General features: G+C 60.4%; 1 protein-coding gene across 1 annotated transcript; it reads right to left on the bottom strand.

The window, feature by feature from the left end:
- Positions 1-700: 700 nt before the first annotated feature.
- HMX1 (H6 family homeobox 1) lies at positions 701-5,395 on the bottom strand. The gene is made up of 2 exons (XM_035294228.3): positions 4,761-5,395; positions 701-1,990 (listed from the first exon to the last, which is right to left on the bottom strand). Exons 1-2 carry the CDS (start codon positions 5,152-5,154, stop codon positions 1,338-1,340), a joined length of 1,047 nt encoding a protein of 348 aa, XP_035150119.3. The 5' UTR covers positions 5,155-5,395; the 3' UTR covers positions 701-1,337.
- Between the last annotated feature and the right edge of the window lie 17,206 nt (positions 5,396-22,601).

Raw genomic sequence — 22,601 nt, forward strand, 5'->3', positions numbered from 1 at the left:
GGGTTTTCATAGGGACAAAATTGGGCCATGAAAGTGACCTTTTCAAGCCGGAACACCGCCTTTCCCCTAGGCTCCAACACACACCAAACGTCCCTCCCCCACCCAGGGCAGGGCTGGCTTCACCCAAAAGCAGCCGGCTTGGGGCTGACGGAGGTGGGGTGGCCCCAGTGGTCCAAGAGGGGCACCAGCTCTCCTTCACAGCCCATCATCACCAGCGGTGAACAGCTTTGCCCGAGTTCCCCAGCCGACCAGAGACTGCAGGCCGGGAGGAAGGCCAGAGGCAAGAGCACAGTGGCCTGACCTTGAGTGCCACGGGTTTGTTTTGGCCCAAAGAAAAATTCCATATGAGATAGGAAAGGGCTGTGCACGTGGGCACCACACAGCTGGAGCCCCTGAGACAAATGCCAGTGGCCATTCAGCGGCCTCAGCCTTCACCTGCTCCTGCCTTCAGTTTCAGGGAAGGCCCTCGAACTTCGGACACCCCATCCTCCTCCCTGCTGCCAGGGCGACCCTTCCCCGTCCCTTCTCTGTGGGGGTCATAGAAGACGGGGCACAGCTCACCACCTCCGACTCAGATCTGCACCGGCCCATCCCTGGGCCCCAGGTGTCCCCAGTCAGTACCACTGAAAGGTGCTCCAGGGAGGGAGGGACGTCACCCACCGCAGCCTGAAGGGTCCCTGCCCCCATGATCACAAAGCAGTGAAACTGTCCAGAAAATGTCCCTTTTTATTCCATACGCAAATAAGTAGATTCATTTTTTAAAAAACAACAACAGCCTGGAGGCCTCGCGCCTGGAGGGAGCCTGCCTGCTCACGGACCGGACGTGGGGACCACAGGTCCAGGGTAATTTCTCCACCGGCGCCCGCGGGAGGGGTGGCTCGGCCCTCCGGTTGGCCTGCTGTCTGGGTCCCAGGAAAGGGACGTTTAGTGTTGGGGGCAGTCTGTGGGGACAGTATCTGCGCAGCCTTGACAGCCGATTCGTAGTTTTCCTTTGCTGCGCTGGACTTGTCCTAGGGGTAGCTGCCCCCGTGGCCGTGAGCCTCGCTGAGGCTCGGGGAGGCCATGGAGCCGAGGGCTGTGCCGTCCATTCTCTGCATTACCCCCTGTTCGAGGGTGGATCCAGACTGGCAACTGGGTGGGGCATCCCGTTACATTCTAGAGGCGCTCCCCACAGGGGCTGAGGCCCGTCCGGCTGCGGCCCGCGCTCCCGAGGTGCCCGGGAGGCCGCAGGAGCGGCCATCCCTCCCCTAACGCCGCTTGCGCCCTGTGGCTGCCACCGGATCGCACGTCCACAGAGGTCCATGGGGGCCACGGGGAGAGGGCCCGGCAGGCGGGGCTCACACCAGTCCTGGCATCTGCGCCCGCAGAAAGGGCACGGAGGCGGCGGCCGGGAAGGCGGCCAGCGGGTAGGCGAGGGCCCCAGAGAAGCCGAGCAGCGGCGGGGGCGGCGCGGGAGCGGCGGGCGCCAGCGGGAAGGGCAGCGTGGCCGGGGGCCCGGCGGCGGCCGCGGCCGGGGGACTCTCGTGGTAGAGCACCGGCACTCGGACCAGGCGCTGCGCTCCCGGCGGGGACAGGCTAGCCGCCTCCAGCTCGGCCGCCAGCTGCCGCTTCCACTTGTTGCGGCGGTTCTGGAACCAGATCTTGACCTGCGTCTCGGTGAGCTGCAGGGAGGCGGCCAGGCCAGCGCGCTCAGCGCTGCTCAGGTAGCGCTTCAGGTCGAAGGTGGACTCGAGCTGGAAGACCTGGCTGCGGGAGAAGACAGTGCGCGTCTTCTTTTTTCGGCCGCCGCCCACGCCAACGCCACCGCGTGTCTCCCCGGCCGCCGCAGGGACCTCAGCCAGCTCCGCCGCCTCCTCCACGCCGACCGCCGGGGCCCGCGCCGCCAGCTCCGCCGCCTCCCGCTGCACCGCTCCTGGCCCGGGGCCTCGCGGCCAGGCGCCCTCAGCACGGCCCATCTCCTCGCCTGTCTCGGGTGAGTCCCGGTCGCTGGCTGCAGGGGAGAGAGGGGCACCACCGTTGGTTCTAGGGAGCCGATATCCAGACTCAATCACTGAGGCCAGCCGTCCCCACCTTGAGGTCGCTCACAGCCACCAGCAGGGAGACCCTCCAGCACTCGGCTGGGCACCCAGCAGCTCTGGGGATGCGGACAGAGGCGGAATCATCGGAGGCGGCTCCAAAGCAACAGCTGGCAACACTCACACGCGCAAACGCACGCCCAGGCCAGCGGGCAATAAAGAGATGCAGAGCAAAGAAAAGAAACGAAAATGCTTCGCGGAGAAGCAGGCTGCGCCCAGAGAGCACTCCCTACTCCCAGCTGCACCGCGGGCGGCCAGAGAAACACCCACGGAAGCCCGGGACAGGAGGAAAGAGGGACACACCGAAAAACGAGCACAGGACACCCCCGCCACCTGGCACCCAGCCCTCCAGATGGAGGAATGAAGAGTTCTTGGGCCTCTTCCCGCGCCCCTGCCTCTTGCACAGAAGCATTCCGTAGCAGGAGGACAAACCAAAGCAAAGGATCCCTGAAAGAGAACTGTCGGCTGAGGCCACACCCCACACCACATACCTTGTACCCTGCCCCAGTGCCCACAAGGCAAGTCCACACCAGCCACAGTCATGCTCAGAGGGAACACGGGCACATGCCACTCCAAGCATCATGCAGCATGAGCCTTCCTCAAACACCTTCTAGACTGGAGGGGCAGCCTCATGGGTTTGGGGGTATAGAAGCTCCCAGGGAGTGTCTGAGTTCATGTTCCCAGTACCAAGCTCCCCTGCTCATCTCCCAGCAAAAGAGGAGGCCCACAGGGCTGGCAAGGGACAATGTCAGGTTAAAGATACCAGCGGGGACCCAGGAACCCTTGCCCAGATTGAAGAGGGCAGCCCTCCTATTGCCAGGTTCCCGAGGCTGACTTGGACCCGCTGCTTTTCTGCCTCGGTCTGAAGCTCTCATGTAACAGGCAGGCCCTGGCTGACAGGTCGGAGGTCGAAGCAGAGTCTGGCCTGGCCCTGGGCCCTCAGAAGGCTGTGCACTCGGCTGGTGTGTGCTTGCAAAGTAACTGCCGCGTTCGCACGCTCATGCAAGGGGTATATACACTGCTGAGCTGCTGTGCATGGCTCCAGCTCTGTGCCTGGTGCCCAAGGAGTGCGTGTCCCACTCATTACATAGCCAGTCCCCATGGCGTGTGCCCTCGCGGTGCCCACAGAGGAGTCAGGTGGCAGGTTGTGGTGCCTGCTACTAGATCTGGGGAGTCCCTGCCTCCATCCAATACCCCAAGGCCCCAAACTCAAAGGGGCCCACACGTTGCCATACGGCACCAGGCTGGCTTGCCAGGTGAGGAAGTGGGACCCTAACCCGCATGGCACGAAATAAGCAGGCTCTGCCTCTGCAGGGATGGGTGCCACCTGGGCTGCAGGAGGGGATGCGCCCCAGGGAAGAGCAAAGAACAAATTTCACCCTGAGAAACGCTTTCCAGAATCTCCCCCAGAAGGGCACTACATGGAGTCGCTTGATTTCTGGGAAACCAGGGAGGTTCTTCTCCAGTCTACGGGAAGGGGGTGGGGGCCTGGACTTCCTGAGTCTGGGCACCAAGATGTGGGTCCTTTTGCAAGGGGGTCACTCCACGTCAGGGAAATGGTTACCTACCGAGTGAGTGGGGGTCGGAGGCCACTTACTCCCCAGCACACACTGATACTCACACTGAGAACAGAACGGATCCCAGAGCCAGCGGCTGCAGAGGGATCACGTCCTCAGCTGGCCCCAAGGTCGGAAGGCTGTGTTGGGGGTGGGGGGTCTGGCAAAGCTGGGGCTGGGGGACTTAGACTGGCTTTCCTGGCCTTCCTCCTAGAGGTCTTCCTAAAGGGGAGGTCCAAAGGGGGCAGCGACCCTGGGGAGGGGAAGCAGAACTCAGGGGTCAGATACCCAAGCAAGGGGGCAGATGGGTTCTGCGGGCTGAGAAACCCCCAGCCCCAGTCTGGAGCCCTCAGCAGTGAACAAAGGCAGGGAGGGGGAGGGGCAGAAAAAGAAGAGAGGGGTTGGACTGGGGGCTTCAGAACAGGCTCCCTTCTTGCCTGGCACAGCCCATGTCCCCCCCACCCCCACCGAGGGCCAAGAGGGAGGCCCAGACCCCTGTCCCAGGCTGTCTGCGGTGGGCACAGAGGAACAGGACTTTGGGGGTCACAGCTCTTGTGTTAGAAGGTTCCCCTCCCCGGGCCCACCCCCACAACAGCGGGCCCTCTGCGCAATGCCCCGTTTGTTTTTCCCTGTCTGAGCTATTGTGTCTCCCTTTCCCTCCATATCTTTTCTCTCCGGGATCACTCCTTCTGTTCTTTCTCCAGCATCTTCCCTTTCCCCTCATTCTCCCTCCTGAAGCACATTCCTTTCTTCCTCCATCCTCCCATTCTCTTTCTCAGCCTCTTTCACCTTCTCCTGTATCTTTCCCTGTCCTCTTCCACTCTCCTTACTCTTCTTTGGCCGCCTGTTGTCCCCTGTCCCCAGCCTCCCTGGAACCTGAGGAGCCGGTGGTGAGTGAAGCTATGGCCTGCAAGGCCTCCTCTCTAGCAGAGCTCCTGCCCCAGAGAGTGGGCCTCAAAACCCGCCCAGCAAGTGACTCCGTGGGGGCCCCACACAGCCCAGACGCCGTTCCACAGAAGGGAGAAGATGGCCCAGAACCGGCGGCGACGAGTCCGAAGTCCCCGAGCCAACGAGCGGGGAGGAAGTCGGGCCCCGCCGCCTGGCCCACCCTCCCCGCGCCCTCACTCACTGTCAGGACTGAGGCCACCTCCGTAGCCGCCGTGCGCCCGTGGGTACCAGCGCGCTGCGCCTCCGCAGCCCAGAGCGAAGGGCGGCCCAGGACCGGGGGGCGGCCGGGGACCAAGGCCCAGCGCGCCCGGCCGGAGCAACGCCCGGGCCCGCGCCTCGCCGCCGGGCCCGGTGCCCGCGAGCAACTGTCGCCGCCGCTGTAGCCGTCGCCGCCGCGCCTTCTCCGCGTCCTCATCCTCCGGGTCGTCGCCGTCTTCCTCCTCGTCCTCCCGGCCGCCGTCGCCCTGCGCTGCGCGCCCCGCGCCCTTGGCCTCGGCCGCCAGCAGGTTCTCGATGAGGAAGGAGGAGGCGCGGGCCGGCGTGGCGCGCCCGGGCTCCGTCAGCTCGTCAGGCATCGCGGCCGCGGGCTGCTCGGGCTCGGCCGGGCTCCTCCGGGTCGCCCCGGGCGCGACCGACCCCGGTCCCCGCTGGGGATGGTGGCGCGCGGCTCCCCGGCGCACGCGCGGGCCGACCCCGGAGCCGCTGCCCGGAGCGCTGGCGTCGGGCCCCGCGGGGCAGGCGGCGGCCTCCGGGCTGGGCTGGGCAGGAGCGAGTGCGCGCCGACAGCCGATCGGGCAGCCGCCTGGCTCGCCTTTCAGGTCGCGGTCCCGGTCGCCGCCCGGGCGGCCTCACTGGGGGCGGGGAGGGGGAGGGGCCAGCAGGGGCGGGGGGCGCGGCCCGCCGAGCCCCGAGGACGCAGCGCGGACCCCGAGTGCGGCCGCTGCCGGGAGACGCTGCCCCGACCTGAGCGCGCGGGCGGCGGCGCAGCCGAGGGCGGGTGGCCCCGGGCTCAGGGCGGGGTGGGTGTCGCTCCGGGTCCGGCCCCGCGTGATCGGTTCCCCGGCCCGCGCCACCCGCTCCGGGGGGGGCGGGGCCTGGGCTGAGCGGCCGTCCATTGGCTGTGGGGCCCCGCTGAGGAACGGGCTGGCCAATCACCGTTCGGCGGAGTCGTAATTACCCCGCCGCGAGGAGGGTGTTGGACCAAGCGCGAGTAACTGTGCGCGCGCGCGTGGTGTGTGCACGAGTGTGCGTGTGAATGGCTGTGCGTGTGTGTAGGGGCCTGGAGACCCCGGGGCTCCCAAGAAACTGCAGGAGGCTGGGCCACATATTTTTATTAGACCCCGCGTGTCATTTAAAAATGGGAACACTGCCCAAACACGACCGCGAAAACGTGGCATGGCTGAATATTCGCACTTCATCAAAGATGGTTTCAGTGCCAAATGTAGTTCGGTAGAACTCTCCAGTTCCCGGGCTCAGGACCAGTAAGGAAGGAAGTCCAACCGCGGGGCTCCGCGGGCAGCCCGCTCCACGTCACGCCGGTCCTCACCGCGCCCGCTCCGCCACCGGCCGCTCCCGGGTAGCCCGGGCCTTCGAAGGGGGTGGGAGCTTCCGGCCCAGCCTCTGCCCTGGGCGGAGGTCTCCGGGGCAGGCCCCATCCCTCGTCCTTGGCTCCGTTTCTTCGCTCTAAAGGGGTGGGGAGTTCCTCCCATTTCTGCAGGGGGAAGTTCGGAACAGAACGCACCCTGGAGCTGTCTCCGCTCCGGGGTAAACTTCGGGCTTACCTAGAAGAGATCGCTGCGCGGACGCGCGGGTGGAGCCAGCTTCACCCGATGCGGGTTATTTCCAAGCGATACATCCATCCTCCTAGGGCCAGCCCCGGGCTCCCGACCATCCGGGTACCGCCCGCGTTCCCGGAGGTAACCGCAGGCCTGGGGCTTCCGCTTTGCTTCATTCTTCCAAACAAGCACGGTGGAGGGAGCATCACCCCCATTTTTCAGCGGAGAAAACTGACGAGAGAAAATAGGAGAGACTCCCCCGGAGGGTAGGTGAGCCCGGCTCCGGAAAGCCTGGAGTTCCGGGTCCGCCCCGCACCGATGCCCCGGAGTCTGGCGGATTGGTGGGGCGGCGGTGCTCCGAGAGCGGCTGGGGTTAGCAGAGACAAAACGGTTGCAGCTCTTGGGAGCGGGTCCTGGATGCGCTTTCTGGCGGCTGCCAGAAAGGACCTAGTGCTCAGTGGCTGCCGCGACCTCGGGTAGGAGGACTTTTCCGGGGAGTCTAGGACAAGAGTCTCAGCCCATCTCCTGGCATCCTAGCCCAGGAGGGGCAAAAATAATCGATGACAGAGACTCCCCAGATTGTTTAGCCTGGAGGCAGCCACACAGATGGGGGCTCCTCTCCTCATTTTGTGCATGAGGCCACTAAGCCAAAGTGGAGCGAGTTGGGATCTTAGGGGGAAGCTGAGGTCTCCCAAGCCGCGCTCCCTGAGGTGTCCAGGGCCAGAGACACTCCAGGGAGTAGAAGTACCCCAGCCAGAGGGGGCTGGGCCAAGGAAATTGGGAAAGAGCGCGGGATTCGTTTGGAGCACTAGCCCTGGGGCAGACACCATCTACCCGAGGGCGCTTTTGACAGATAAGGAAATTGAGGCCAGAAGAAGGGCCAGATAAAAAGACAAAGCGGAGGAGTGCTTGTCCGATGGCCCTCCAATTCTCGCAAGCTCCCTAGGGCCTGTGAGTGGCCCCTGGACCACTCCTGCCAGTCCTGCCACGCGCCTGTCCAGGTTGGGGGCAGTTCAGTTTATCTCCCTCAGGTCTGGCGGGCTTCCTCTGAGTCTGAGTTCTAATTCTCTCCGCTCCAGGGTTGTGTGGCCCTGGAGGAGGCGCCTCGGGTCTCTGATCCTGTAACTGCCGAGGATACGCGTCCCTGACGGTTCCAGGCTGTTGGGAGTAGAGGCTGGGCACTCCCAGGCGCAGGGCACTCGCGGGTGTCTTCCCACTGCCTCTGGGGGGCGCGCGTGAGAACGGCGTTTCCACTCGCCGCCGCGCCGGGCCTGGGCTGGGGGCGAAGCGGGGCGGTGGACCCGAAGCGAGGACAGCGCGCCTTTTTCCCCTGGCACCGGCCGTCGGGTTGCGGGGAGCGCGGCTGCCAGGCACCGGGCAGAGGCTGGCGAGTCCACACTCTGAGCCTCCCACGCCGGGTCCCAGCGACTTTCCCGACAACTGCAGCGGCGAAGCCTGGGCCGCGCGGCGCGGGTGTAGGCAATTGGGCAGATCGCTGACGCTAAGGCGCAGGGTCGGACCGGGATGCGCGAACTCGCCCAGGCCAGTGCCTCTGTGCTCGGTGCGGTTGGCGGGGTCGGTCAGGAGGGAAGCCCTGCGTCCAGGTGACTGGCGAGGCCCAGCTTGGAGATAGAATTGCTGGCAGAGGCGCAAGCGGGAATCGCTGCCTTAGCGGCTTAACGCGTTTCGATGCGCCGCAGGTCAGAGCGGTCGGCAGTTCACAGCCCAAGGACAGTCTCGGCAAGGCAGGGGGAGGTCGCCTTGCGCGCTCCTCGCCCTCTGGGGCTGACCCCGGGAAGCCGCAGCCTTCAACTGAGGTTTCTGGCCTTCCCAGGACTGAGGTCCGAGATTTCTGGTCACCGCTGGGCATGTCAGGATTTGGGGACAGAAGGAATCCCCCATCCAGAAAAGCAAAGCCTCTCCAAGTGAATAGGTTGTCGCCTTCCGGTCTCTTTGGGGGCACCCCCCTTGCCTCCAACCCACAGCCATCCTTCCTTGCAGGCAGTCCACCACCAAGCCCGCCACCTCTCTGTCCACTTTGTCCCCAGGCCCCCTCCACTCCTGCGCCTGCTGTGCCTCCTCTTCCCTGTACCCTGAACCACCTTGGAACCCCCAGTAAACACCCTCCAGGGACCCCAGTGCCCTTCTCAACTGGACAGGGAGCTGCCTGGCAGGGCCTAAGCCTTCCTTACCGGTGTCCCAGTGCCTCAATGGGGGCTGGCAGCAAGAGATGTCCCGGGAATCAGAGCTGAGGAGTGAGTGGGGATAATCCGCAGAAGGGGGGGGAGGGCAGACCACGGCCGCTGCTGCATGTTTTCTTTCCTTTTAATCAACTCTTTTGGAAGTTTAAGAGAACATCCATTTTAAATCAGTTTTACCTGATTTTCTTCCTCCTTTCATTCCTCATTCCAATCCTTCCTGTCCTGATCTCACCTGTGCTGCCCCACGTACCTGCTCTGTCTTCATTGGTAGAAACAGTGTCACATTTCACACCTGCACTGCTTGCCATTTTGAAAGCGTATGAGGTCAACAGCACAGCAGCCTGGGCAGCCACACTCATCTCCACCCTCAGCTCTCTGCAGGCTCCATGCCGCTGTTCTGCTTCCAGCACGTGCTTCCCCAAACGTTCCTGGTGCGAAACAGCCATGGATTCAATGCTCGCCACAGGTCAGCAACGACTCCTCCTATTCCTGAAATCTGGGTCTCCTCTGGAAGACTCAAAGCCGGGGTTGGGGCGGTGGACTCTCATCAAGGCCCCTGCGCTCATTAATCCAAAAGCTGATGCTGGCTGTGCACTCTGGGACCCCTGCTTGGGGCATCCCTACGTGACCTGGGCCTCCTCACAGCACCAGTTCCCAGGACAAGTGGAAGAGGTGGGAGACCGAGAGAAAAAGAGAGAGAAGAGAAGAGAACTCTCTACTATACTCACTGACTGGAGCAGTCACAGCTCCCATCAAGGTTCAAGGTACGGGACAGGGACCCACCTCAGCAGGAAGAATGTGGAAGCCCATTGTCACACTGAACAGTGAGAAATACCCTTGCATTCATTCAGGAAAGTCCAGCCACCGGCAGCTTCCTCCCCTGTAGGCTGTTTCCGACTCTCCGCCTTTGCAATTAACATTGGAATGAACAGACGGGTCTATCTTCCTGTAGGAGCCTGAGTTTTTCTGGGGAAGAATGCCCAAGAATGGAAATGCTGGGCATTTACACAGACTCACCTTCGCGAAGAGCTTCAGAATCATGCTCCACAAGTGCTGTCTGTATTTCTGTTTCCCCACACCTTCACCAGCACTTGGTCTCACCTGACTTTTATACACGTGATGCTGTGACGGGTACAAAGGGAAAGCTGGCTGTCTGGGGTGATGGGGCCCTGCCTGCTGAGAGGGTGCCTGCTGAGCGCGTTGGGAAGGCAGAGGGCTGGGTTTCGATGAGGCAGCTGCCGGGAAGGAGGGGAAATGATGGACTGGATTCTGGTTATTCAGCAGCCCTGTGTGCTGAGCTGAAGAAGACCGTTCAGTTCTTAATTTGCAAAGCAATGAGGAGCCACTGAAGGTTGTTGAGCTGGGAAAGCAAGGTTACAGCTGGGCCCTAGGAAGATCTGTTTCACAACACCTAGGAAGAGTCATCTGAACGCCAAACGTATGCAAGATGGACGGGGGATGAGAAGGTGCAAGTGGAGGGTCTCAACACAGTCCAGGGACAAGCGATGCTGCCCCCTGAAGGCAGGGGCAAGCTGAGGCCCAGCTCCGCTGTCTGTGGGGCCAGACCCGCTGTCGGTGGGTGTGGAGGGCAGGCCGCAGGCAACCCTTGGCTGTTGAGCCCGTCTGTGTCGTCTCCTCTCCCTTTGGCCCCTCACGCTCAGGCCTGGGGAGCAGTACAGTCTCAGGACATTCTCATTGACTTGTTTTAGTCTGAGCCCCACGTCGCAGCCAGCAGGAACTGTCCTTGCAGCTGTGGAGGTGTGGATGGGAACTAGGGCGCCTCACTCCAGCTCAGCCGCTGGCCCACTAAGGTGTGAGCAAGTCACTGCCCTTGAGGGACCTTGGTGTACCCCGCTGCAGAGTGGGAGTGGCAGGAATGCCCACCTTTCTGGGCCGGGATGTGGGGAGAGCAGATCACCTCATAGACAAGGCTTCCGCACGTGCTGAAACAGACCAAATGCTCTGAAAAAGACCAAAATGTTCAAAACGTATTGTTGCTGCCTTCTGGGGGTCTAGCCATTCCTTCCCTGTGAAAGTCTCCCTTTAGAAACCAGAAAGAAAAGAATTTTCATAAAGCACCACACCCAAAGGCTGGTGGACCAGCAGGCAGAGAGCGGAGGATAAGGGAGAGGAGGGGAGAGGGAAGAGGAGAGGGAGAAGAAAAGGGGAAAAGGAGGCAAAAAGAGAGGGAAGGACTGGGCCTGAGGAGGAGGGGGAGATGGGAGGAGGGAGGAAGAGGGGATGGGAAGGTGAAGAAGGAGTGCGAGGAGAAATGGAGGGGAAGGGAGAGGAGGTAGGAAGATGGAGGGAGAGAGGGAAGGGAGGGAGAGTGTGCAGGAGCCTCGGGCAGAAGGGGAGGTGGCATGGGGAGGGGATAGAACGAGGGAGAGGGGAAGGTGTTGACCTCGGCATTCTTGGTGGCACGGGTTTGGCAGCGACCAGGTTCAGCCTTCTTCCTCCCCCCGCCCCACTCACCCCTTGTCCCAAGGAGCTGTGGGGGCCAGGGGTGCTGTTCTCCCAAGGAGGGCCCAGCCCGGACACAGTCTCAAGTGCACGTCCCTCAAGCCTGGCTCCCTGCAGCCTGGCGACGCCCCTGGAGCCTGGGGCCACTGGGCCAGCGAGCTGAGAAGCCACCTCCCACACTGGAGTCCCTGGGAAGGGTCCCCTCCACCTGCCCACAGCCGGCCTGGGAGGCAGATGCGACAACGCCTGGCCCCTCTGCAGGGACGGCGGCCCCAACAAAGCCGCCCCTGGGAGGGGACGCTGTGCCCACGGGGCTGCTCCTCCCCCAACCCCGGGGCCTGACCCCAGCACCTGCCCTGTGCAAGGGCCGCTGAGCTGGGCTCCCTCACCCTCTGCTCACCCCTGCACTGCCTGATAGGGTGCAGCAGACCTGGGCCTGGCCAGGGGCTCTTACTGCTGCAGGGACCCCTCCATTCAATGCGGGACTGACCTCTTTCCTTCCATTTTGATAACTTTCAAACATAGGCAACAATGGATGGAACTGGGCAGAGAACATGGCCCGCCTCCTCACCCAGGACCTCCCTCCTTCCGCAGACCGCTTTGTTCCCCAACACCACCCCCCCCCCCCCGCCCCCGAGCTCACAGTGCGTGGCAGGCCCCAGCACACCTGCGGGTAGAGTGACTTTGGGGGCCCTCTTCTCAGAGCCCCACATACAAAGGTAGACATTCGTGAGTTTGGGTCCCAGCTCTGCTGTGGAAGCAGCAGGAAGATAGCACCATTCACTGTCGAGAGCGCCAATTCTTCCTCTGGAAATGGACTTGCGAGGCCCCGTGGGAGTGGCTGTGGTGGCTGGAGAGAGACAGTCACATCTAACCGCCTGGAGGATGGATGCTCTGAGGATGACTTTCAGAGGTGTGATGGCACAATCAGGCAGCAGAGGTAGCCTGGCCTCTCACTGAGCCACAGCCCGCTGGATGCCGGCCTCTCCCGGTCTCCGGAAGATACTCGACGCTGCGGTCACTTTAAGGCTTCGGGTGTGGGGATACCTGGTTTTAATATGGAGGGTGCCTTGAGGTGGGTGTCTTTTGGTTTCCACAATGGAGCACAGATTTGTGCTCTGAGTTCTCCACATCACGGGGACCCGCAGCCGGCTCAGGCTGCCTGTGACCTTGATTGGAAGTGACTTGGGGTTGGAGGAACAGGCTGGAGCACGGGGCTGGGGCAGCCTTTTCCTGAGGAGCCAGAGGGAAGTTTCTGGAAACCGCAGCCAGCACAGGAGCCCCACCAGTCTAGACCCTCAGCCCTATTGGTCTTGGAATGGATGCCGTGACCTAACAGGACTTCCTTGCAGCAGAGAGCACGAGCTGGGGAAATGTTTGGCACAGGCAGCCCTGGTTAAGTCTGGAGCAAAAGTCCAGGCTTAGCAATCCTTTCCGTGGGATAGGGCTTGGGAGGGCTGTGGGAGGTGGACCGGGAACAACCCCCCCCCTTGCCGCATCGGAGGCAGGCGGAAGTCAGAGGTTTCAGCAGGTTTGGCTGCCACTTCCCACCTGAGCCTGGCTCCGGGGAAAGCTCACAGAATCCGGGACTTTCGGGGCCTGATGATGCCCCCCTCCAGCCCCAGGTCATTCCCCACAGCAGGATTTGTAATTACAAACAGTGGAAACACCTCCCTGTGGACCAGCCACTGGTGATCCGCACCTCACCCTCACGCTGGCGGGTTACGTGGCTGGGAGAAAGACTGGGGGGCACGTGTGATGGGGCCGCCCCGTTGCGGATGTAATTAGTTCAGATGCGGTCACGCTGGAGATGGGTGGGCTCTGATCCCACATGACTGGTGTCCTTGTAACAAGGGGGAACGTGGACACAGACATGCACCCAGGGAGATGGCTGTGGGAAGATGGAGGCGGAGGTGGGGACGATGCTGCCACAGCCAGGGACCCTCCAGAGGTTCGAGAGAGGTCTGGGCCTCATCTTTCCCTAGAGCTTCAGCGAGAGCCTCGCCCTGCCCACATCTTGATTTTGGCTTCCAGGATTATGAGAGAATCCATTCCTGTGGCTCTGAGGCACCAGCACTCCTAGGCTCCTATAGGCCCTGGGCCATGGCTGTCAGTGGACAGGGATGTGAGACCCTCCCTGAAGCAGAACCACGTGCTAGAGACAGAGATGGGATGACCGTTGCCCTCTGCACTGTTCAAAGCTTCGTGGTTTGCATTTTGTATCAAGTGCAAGTATTAATTTTTTAAAATGTCTGCTGCTCTCCTTGAAAAAAAAAATGGAATGGAAGAATTCAAAAGTCACCAAAGAGGTAACTTGGAGATGGTCAGAGATGTCTGGCCCTTCACAGAAGCTAACAGAGGCTTGGGGTGCACGGAGGCTGCCCAGCTGTGGAAGGAGGGTAGAGGACGTGGAAGAGAGGTGGGGGAGTCCCAGAAGACTGGAAGGTGCCTCAGGCTCAGATGTGCAGGTGCATGGGGGCAGAGCAGGACAGCAGTTTTCCATCCCATGGACCGACCAATGAGAAACTGAGGGAGCATCAGGGAGTGGTGTGGAGGCCCCAGGATCGCCCCCTTACTTACTAGGGGAGGCAGGAAGGGTGGGCTCTGCTCTCAAGCCCACCAGACCCGCCAAGTCTGCTCTGCAACCCTGAGCCTCCAGCTGGCCTCTCTGAGCCTCAATTTCTTTGTCTGATAGAGGAATGAACACATGTCCACACCAGCAAAAATGCCAGTTCACGCAGCACCTTGACTCCGGCACCACCCATGGGCCCCACAAGCAGAGGCGGGGCGCGGGTTGCTGGCGCAGCTCAGCTGAACCCAACGTGTATGAACTGGCCGTGCCTCGTGGTGCACAGGCTGCCCTGGGGGCCGTCGGTGTCTCTGCCTCCACCTCAACCTTTCTTTTCCAGGACAAAAATGGCTTTTCATATTACTTAAATACATGCTCAACACAAAGAACTGGACAAATCCACCACAGTTTGGAGATGCCAGGCCTTCTGGAGACCCGCGCTCTGAGGCCCCCCCTGTCATTCTGCGATGGTCTCTCCCCACGTGTCTTCATGCACACCCCACACTCACGGACACCACAGAGCTACCCCTCCACACCCCACACGGTCACGTAAACACATGCCATCCAAACCTGCACCCACACAGCCCCACCAGCACACACACCCACGCCCCGTCCACACAAACACACCCACGCACACCCATCCTCGTCCACACATGCCCATGTACACATACACAATCCACAAACCTGTACACAGACCCACATCCCTGCCCTAACACATGGCGGGTCGTTTCTGCGCCTCCCCATTCACGGCATTCACTCTGTCTCCGGTGCTGGTGGCGGCAGACAGCCCTGCAGCCACGTGGGCCTGCGAGGAGCCCTCTGCTGCTTCCTTGGGCGCTGGCGCTGCTGTTTCTATGGGAGGGACTCTGGGTGTACTACCGGTGTGCCTAATGGGCCGGGTGTGTGCGGTCACTGATGTTATGCCACTGTTCCAGCTTGCTTTTCCAAAAGACTGACACCCCTGGGCATCCCACCAGCTCAGTAGGCAAGCCCCCTCCCTGCTCCTCTGCTTATAGGTAGCACAGCTCCTTCTTGAGGCTTTGCCAGAGTGATGAGTGTAAGTGGGGGCTACTTTCTGAGGTGTACACTGGCCTTTACTGAAAGTCAGGGGACTGGTGAGTTGCAGTAAATGTGTCGCCTGTCACCGGCACCCACCCTTCTGGAGCATGGTGTGGGTGGTGGGCAGCTCGGGGTGGGAAGGGAGCCTCCTGGGGCTGGGAGGGCTGGCTCAGGCACTGTTGACAGTCAAATGGACTCCTCCTCCTCCCACCCCCTCCTCCCTGCCCCCCAGGCTGCTCTAAGCACCATACCATCTGCCGCACCCCCTGCTGGCTGCTGAGATTGTCATCAGACAGGACAGAGGTGACATCTGTCTGCACCAGCCCAGGGCTCTGCACACAGTAGGTCCTGGCATTTGAGAGGGTAGAGGCAGCCAGCCCCCTCCCGTGCCAGCGGCGGGTGGAGACCGTCACATCCTCACTGCCAAGAGCTGGTCATCCCAAACTAGTGCGCTTCGTGGCGGGTCCCAGAGGGGATGAAATATTAGCCGGCGGGAGGGGCGAGCCTAGGCCACATCACTGCCCACCCATCTATCATCATCTACAGGAATCTTTGCTTCTCCAGAGCTGCTGGAACACGGAGGCTTGGCCTGGGGAAGGCTGGAAGTGGAATCGCCTGCACCCTACGGCGCCCTCCCGCTGAGCCATTTATCATTTCGGGGCCTGCGGAGTGCATCTGTTCTGGCCTCTGCAGGACAAGATGATAACTGAAGTGTGAGAAGGATTTTGAAGGAGACAAGGCAACAATCAGACTTCCTCTCTCCGCCCCACTCAAACTCTTGTGGCTGTGTGTAGACAGGGTGGGAGGAGAAGTGCCCCCCCCACCAGCATTCCTGATGGAGGTCCCCCAGACCTCAGGCACAGAGTGAAGACCCCCTGACCTCAGGCAGAGAGTGGAGGTCCCCCCAGACCTCAAGCAGAGTGTGGAGACTCCCCCAAACCTCAGGTGGAGTGTGGAGACCCCCCAGACCTCAGGCGGAGAGTGGAGGCCCCACCAGACCTCAGGTGGAAAGTAGAGACCCCCTAGACCTCAGGCGGAGTGTGGAGACCCCCCACAGCTCAGGCGGAGAGTAGAGGCCCCCAGACCTCAGGCGGAGAATGGAGGCCCTCCCAGACCTCAGGCGGAGAGTGGAGGCCCCCCAGATCTCAAGCAGAAAGTGGAGGCCACTGACACCTCAGGCAGAGAGTGGGGGCCCCCCCCAGACCTCAGGCAGGGAGTGGAGACCTCAGGCAGAGAATGGAGACCTCAGGCAGAGACTGGAGACCTCAGATGGAGAGTGGAGACCCCCCTCAGACCTCAGGCAGGGAGTGGAGGTGCTCTAGACCTCAGGCAGAGAGTGGAGGCCCCACCAGACCTCAGGCAGAAAGTAGAGCCCCCCCCAGACCTCAGGCAGGGAGTGGAGGTGCTCCAGACCTCAGGTGGAGTGGAGGCCCCACAAGACCTCAGGCGGAGAGTAGAGGCCCTCCCAGACCTCAGGCAGAGAGTGGAGACCCCCTAGACCTTAGGTGGAGAGTGGAGGTCCCCTCAGACCTCAGGCGGAGAGTGGAGGTCCTCTCAGACCTCAGGCAGAAAGTGGAGGCCACTGAGACCTCAGGCAGAGAGTGGAGCCCGCCCCCAGACCTCAGGCAGGGAGTGGAGGCGCCCCAGACCTCAGGTGGAGAGTGGAGGCCCCCCCGCAGACCTCAGGCAGGGAGTGGAGGCGCCCCAGACCTCAGGCAGGGAGTGGAGACCTCAGGCGGAGAGTGGAAGTGCCCCAGACCTCAGGTGGTAAGTCCTGCTGGGTGGCCATGCAGCTGCAGCCTGGCTCCAGGGTAGCTACAATGCTGAATTTTGTCTGCCAAACACCAAAGACCAATCCACACACACCTCACCTTAGTACCCTATACAGTTCCACAAACTCGGTGGCTTAAAACACCAGAGACTTATTCTCTCCCAGTCTGGAGGCCTGAGGTCCTAAATCAGTATTACTGGGTTGCACCAGGAGTCAGCGCTGACCTGGAGGCTCCCAGGGAGGCTCCTTGCCCCTTCCCACCCTGGTGGCTCAGGCATTCCTTGGCTTGTGGCCACATCGCTCCAACTCTGTTTCTGCCTTGATGCGGCCTTCTCCTCCATGGCCAGCCCTCCCTGTCTCCCTCTCACAAGTATATATGTGATTGCATTTAGGACCCACCTGGGTACTCCCTATTAATCTCAAAATTCTTACCTAACTGCATCATCAAACACCCACTCCTGCAAAAGGTAACATTTGCAGGTCCTAGGTATTAGCACCTGGCATCTTCAGGAAATATTACTGTGGTTTAAATGTTTGTGTCCCTCTCAAATCCATGTTGAAACTTCATTCCTAGCGTGCAAGAATACTATGAGGTAGGGCCTTGGGAGGCGAGCGGTGCCCTTATAAAAGTGCTTGATGGGCGACTTCACTTGTTTTGTCCTTCTGCCGTGGGAGGGCGCAGCCAGAAGGTGCCATATTAGCAGCAGCCGGCAAGCCCTCCTCAGACACCAGCTCTGCTGGCACCTGGATTTGGACTTCCTAGTCTCCAGGACTAAGAGAAATCCATTTCTCTTCTTTATCCATTACAAAGGGACGACGACAGACAGTATTCAGCCCTACATGCTCCTTAGCCTCCAGTGCAGTAGCTTGACCAGGGCCCCTCCAAAGTGATGGGGTGTGTCAGACCTCCACTCTCCGCCTGACGTCTCAGGGGCCTCCACTTTCTGCCTGAGGTCTGAGGGGCCTCCACTCTCCTCCTGAGGTCTCAAGGGCGTCCACTTTCTGCCTGAGGTCTGGGGCGGCCTCCACTCTCCGCCTGAGGTCTCAGGGGCGTCCACTTTCTGCCTGAGGTCTGGGGCGGCCTCCACTCTCCGCCTGAGGTCTCAGGGGCGTCCACTTTCTGCCTGAGGTCTGAGGGGCCTCCACTCTCCGCCTGAGGTCTCAGGGGCGTCCACTTTCTGCCTGAGGTCTGGGGCGGCCTCCACTCTCCGCCTGAGGTCTCAGGGGCGTCCACTTTCTGCCTGAGGTCTGGGGCGGCCTCCACTCTCCGCCTGAGGTCTCAGGGGCGTCCACTTTCTGCCTGAGGTCTGGGGCGGCCTCCACTCTCCACCTTATGTTTGCTCCTTGGGCGAGGCTACCCCCGTGACTGCAGAATGTGGATTTGGAGTCAGAGAACAGATGTGTTGACTCATCTAAGGAGTCAGCCTGGAAAATTGGTTCGAAGGGTCCCAAACAATGGCCCCAGCGTAGAAGACTCCCAACAGGCATCATTTTGCTGCTGCTCACATACCGTCCTGACTCACCACTATACGAGGTTACTCATTCCATCTTTGTTGCTTCCACCACCCCTTGACTTAAAGCTGTAACGACGCGCAGAAAGCCTGTGCTTCTGAGGTGCTGGTGAGGGATCGCGGCAGTGCAGAGGCCAGCTGTTTGAGAAAATGCGAGAGCTGGCTGGGGGTAAGGAAGAGGCAAGTTCCAGGCTCGTGTCCACCTGTCAGGCTAAAGCCAGTTGGAACCAGGCCAATCAGTTATAACGACAAGAAGGAGAGTGGGGATCCCCCGTGAAAAGGGCCTGCAGAGAGCCTTGGGAGATGTGTCTAATGGGGTCTCAAGCTGGGCGTTGGGGTCCCTCCCTTTGACAAGACAATCTCCTCCCCTCAACCTCAGTGCATCGGAGAAGCCGCCGTGTGGCAGCCTAGCTGGGTTTCTCGTGCAAGCCGACAGGTGTGGGCTTGGGATGGGAAGGAGGTGGTCTGAGTCTCCTCTAACCCTGAGCTTCAGTCCAGTCTCCCTGCGGAAGTATCTGGGGTGGGGGAAGTCCCATCTCCCACACGTCCAGTTCCTGGACCCTTCTCCCTGTGGCCTGGTGTTGAGCCCACTTAGGGCTGGCTGGAGCCCTCCTTGGGGATAACTGTTCACACTGGCAGGGATTAGGCAGGAAGGGGGAACCCTTAGTGGCGGCGACAGTCCACTCCCATCAAATCTGGCACACTCATCACCCAACTCCACGGAAGACCCCAAACCTGAGCTGCCAGAAAGGACAGGGTGGCAGCAGCTCCAGGTCTGGGAGGGAGTGGGTGAGTGGGGGTCTGGCTGCCAGGCCACAGTCCAGTGAGCTCCCCTCTTCGAGGCCTCTAGACAGCCCCAGGACAAGCCTGGAGACCTGTGCCACCTTTGGGGGGAACGAATCTGTCGCACGGCGGCCTCTGACTGCCCTCTGCTCCATGCAGCCCACGAAGTTTCATTTTGTCCGCACCCGTCTATTCTGGGCCCCCAAAAGGCATCATTTGGACGGGGCTGTGGTGGGAGGGGCAGCCAGCGCATGGGACAACATTTGCAAAGTGGGGCCTGGTTCCCAGTCCATGGAGGCCCCAGTGGACTCACAGCATGGAGATGAAGATGGGGACAGACACCAGCCTTAAAATAACCTTAAATAAATTTGCCCACAAACACTTACTGCACAAATCATCCAACATTACATTCTCAGGACCAGGGGAGGACGTGCTAAAGCAACACAGCTCCTTGGACCTGAATTGTTCGGGCCAACTGTCTGTCAATGAACCAGATTTTGCTGGAATTCTCTCGCCTCTTTACACAGTGGAAGTATTCATCTAAGGTTAATTTATTCTGAAGGTTCACAAGGCAAAGTGGAGCCGGGATGAACGTCCCGTCCCAAGGCCGCCACCTCCAGGAAGTTTGTGGAACTGACTTGAAATAACACACCCTCTGTGGACAGAGGTGTAGAAACGTGCATTTTCCCTCTTAAAATTCCCCTGCACCTCCACACCCACGCCGCGTATTTCTACAACACACATCATAGTATCTTCATGTTTCCGATGTGGTTTTGGGCCTACGAAGGAGAACTGTAGTGAGCTTTAAAAATGTCCCTTCCTTGTTCCTAAAAATGCTGATCAGACCATCTCGAGGGGAATCCTACAAGCACAGGGGGCCCCTCGGAAAGTGCAGGGCTCCTGGAAGGCCCGGCCAGCAGCCAAGGTCAGGGTGGGCCGGGAGGCGAGGTGCAGGGTCCTGTGCAGGGCACACAGACCTCCCAGCCAGGAATGTCCTCCCCGGGCAGCGCCTCTTCTATCCTCATTTCCAGACTACAAATTCAGGCCTGGAGGGATGAAGTCACTTCATTTATCTGCTCAATCTTTTGTCTGACAACTACTTACGTAATGCAGTCAGCAGGTGAGGGCCCGTTCTGGACCCACAGAAGGAGCTCAGCCCTGTCCTTGCCCACATGGGAAGCCAGGCCAGGCATTCTTCAGGGTCCAATTACACAAGAATGACAGAGGAGTGCAGAGCGCAAGAGGGGACTCAGGCCCCAAGTCTCCTTCTGGCTTATGCTTTGTGGTTCTGCACAGCAGGGAAGGAGGAGGGTCCGGGACCTCCTTTAGAATCCATCACGCATGTCAGTGTCGCCACTGGTGTTTATTTGCCTGCAATTAGAGCAGAATGCCAACAGGGGGCAGCCTCTAGCCTGGCTGTCTCATGGGGACATCTAAACTGGAAATTCCCTCACTTCCATTTAATCTGTGTCTCGGAAGAATAAGCGGAGGTGATGTTTAGAGAACTAACCTAATGCAGAGCCACTTGCAGGGTCTCTGGAGCTTCCTGAACTCCACTCTTTCCCATCACATACAAAGGGAGCACCACTTAATGAGATGGCAGTTGAGGAGACAAGGACAGCAGGAAACTCAGAATCAGCAAATGGAGACTTCAGTGCAGCGGGGTCCCTCCACGGGAGGGGGAAATGGGATCCATGCAGGGCAGAGAGTGGTCCCAGTGCCCTCTGAGGGGCAGCCCGGGCGGGGAAGAACCCACTCCCTGGCCAACACCTGCAGAGTTCACGTAGCTGCTTTGACTGAATTCAACTTTATAAAGTGTAATTCCAAGAAGAGGCTGTGATCGGACCCCGGAGGGCAGCATCACTTCCGGGGAGCAGGCTCCTCCAGTCCACAGAGGCAGGACTTCCACCAGGAAGGGAGCTTCTCAGGAGGTGCACGGAGAGATTTTTGCCTGCCTCTTATTCATTTAATGCCCAGGGAGAGCTCTCAGCCCTGCCCATCATCACAATTCCAACTCAAGGTCTCCAAAAACAACCCCAGCCTCCTGCCCCTACTGGGAGGCAGATGTGTGGTTGCCAGGAGCTGCTGATGCCATGTCTGCCAACAGCCACCTGCAGCTCCGTCCTGGCTTCCTGGGCTGCATGTGGACCTCAGGCTTTGGTGCCACCCTCACCCCCAGGCTGGTAATGCCAAGCCAAGCTCCGGCATTGTCTTGTCTTTTTGATCCTCAGGTTTCCCAATGGAAAAATAGACGTAGTCATATTGTAGTGAGGGTGACAGGAATGAAGACCAGGGCAGAGTCTTTCCCCCCTCTCCCTGCAGCATTGGGGCACAGGCCCTGACTGTCCACGCTCCTCAGGCCCCTCCACCTCTGCACCCCACAGCTCGCCCGCAGCCCTTGAAACTCTGCTGCAGCAACCGACATGTTTCCCAGTGAGAGGAGGCTGCCCCTTCCCCAGCCCTCGCAATGCAGACAGCGTGCCCAGCCCGGGAGGAAGGAATGTGCCAGGTGCCTGCTGTGCTGGGAGGCGGGCAGAACGGCCTCCCTGCACCCCCGGACTGGATACTCGACTACTTCCAGGGCCTTCCTTTTCTCGGCAAAGCTGATGCAAAATGATCAAAGCCAAAAAACCTCCTGAATGCAGACGGAGAATGGGAGGCAGTCAGCCCTGCTTTACCTAGAGCCCGGTCCTCATGGTCCCTTAGGGTCTGCCACCCAATGAACCGTGGAGGATAATTGAGCCCCAGAAAACAATGGGTTTCCCTTGATTTCCCAGTGCCGAGGCCGAGCTGGGTGGGGGCCTCACAGGTACAAACCCGGCCTCTCCCCTCTGCACCGGGAGAGCTGTACCTACAGTGAGGGGACAGGGCAGGTGACTGAGGGCCACTGTGGAGTTCGCCTTTCCTCTGGGGATTTCGTTTAGATCTCCTGGGCATGGCCGTGCTGCTCAACAGTACATGCAGTGGAGAAAAAGAAAAAATAGACCAGAAAGGAGAGGCCGGCAGGGGCCCTGGACCGCGACACTCAGGGCCACCCAGTGACTGTGCCCCAGCATGTGCTGTCCCACCCCCAGGGAAGTGGGTGCCGTTTGTTAAATTTCTATGAATCCTCCCCGGCCCTTGCCTCTCTAGGATCTCAAAGGCCTCCCCTGAAACTTCTCAGAAGAACATTTCAATGCTTCTCCAGGGCCCACAGACCCCGACAAGACTCGGTCCCTAGCTGCTGCCGACCAAGGTGGGCGCTGGGAGGAAAATGGTGGGTGGCAGCACCTGCCCCCAGGGGCCCAGAGCCTCCAGCATCCCAGAGCACACATCCGACACTGGGCGCCCTTGTTGAGCTTGGCTTCCCTTGAAATCCTCCGTTGGGTCTAGTAAGTGTCAGGATTCCTCCCACACTCAATCATTTGTTTCTTCCTTCATTCCCAATCTGTCTGTGCCAGGCAAAGTTTGATGAGTGAACCTTGAGCTGTGAACAAATCCGAACCGTTTGCGACTTGATACAAACAAGCAAATCAACGTGCAAGGCGCAGTCTATTGTGACAGGCAACCCTGGGGCCAGGCACAGGATTTGCCAGGAGAAAGCAGAGGTCCTGGTAGCTGGTGGTACTCACCCAGGGCCCCAAGCAGAGGTGGCAAAGGCCGGATTTACCTTAGGGGGCTCTAACGCCATCCTAACAGCTCCGGGGGCCAGACACGTCCATTCCCCTGAAATTTCAATTCCCAGTCACCCCGGGGGGGTGGATGGAGGCCAATGCCATGAGGACAGGGTCATTCCCAAGCCAACTGCCTTCCAAAGTGGGAGGGGTATGGATGTACTAAACTCCCAGCACCCACCCTGCCTGGCACTGTCTGAGCACTGGAAGACACTGCACCGGTCTTGCTTCTCCCAA

The sequence above is a fragment of the Callithrix jacchus genome, chromosome 3, assembly GCF_049354715.1.
Source record: "Callithrix jacchus isolate 240 chromosome 3, calJac240_pri, whole genome shotgun sequence".
NCBI lineage: Eukaryota > Metazoa > Chordata > Mammalia > Primates > Cebidae > Callithrix > Callithrix jacchus.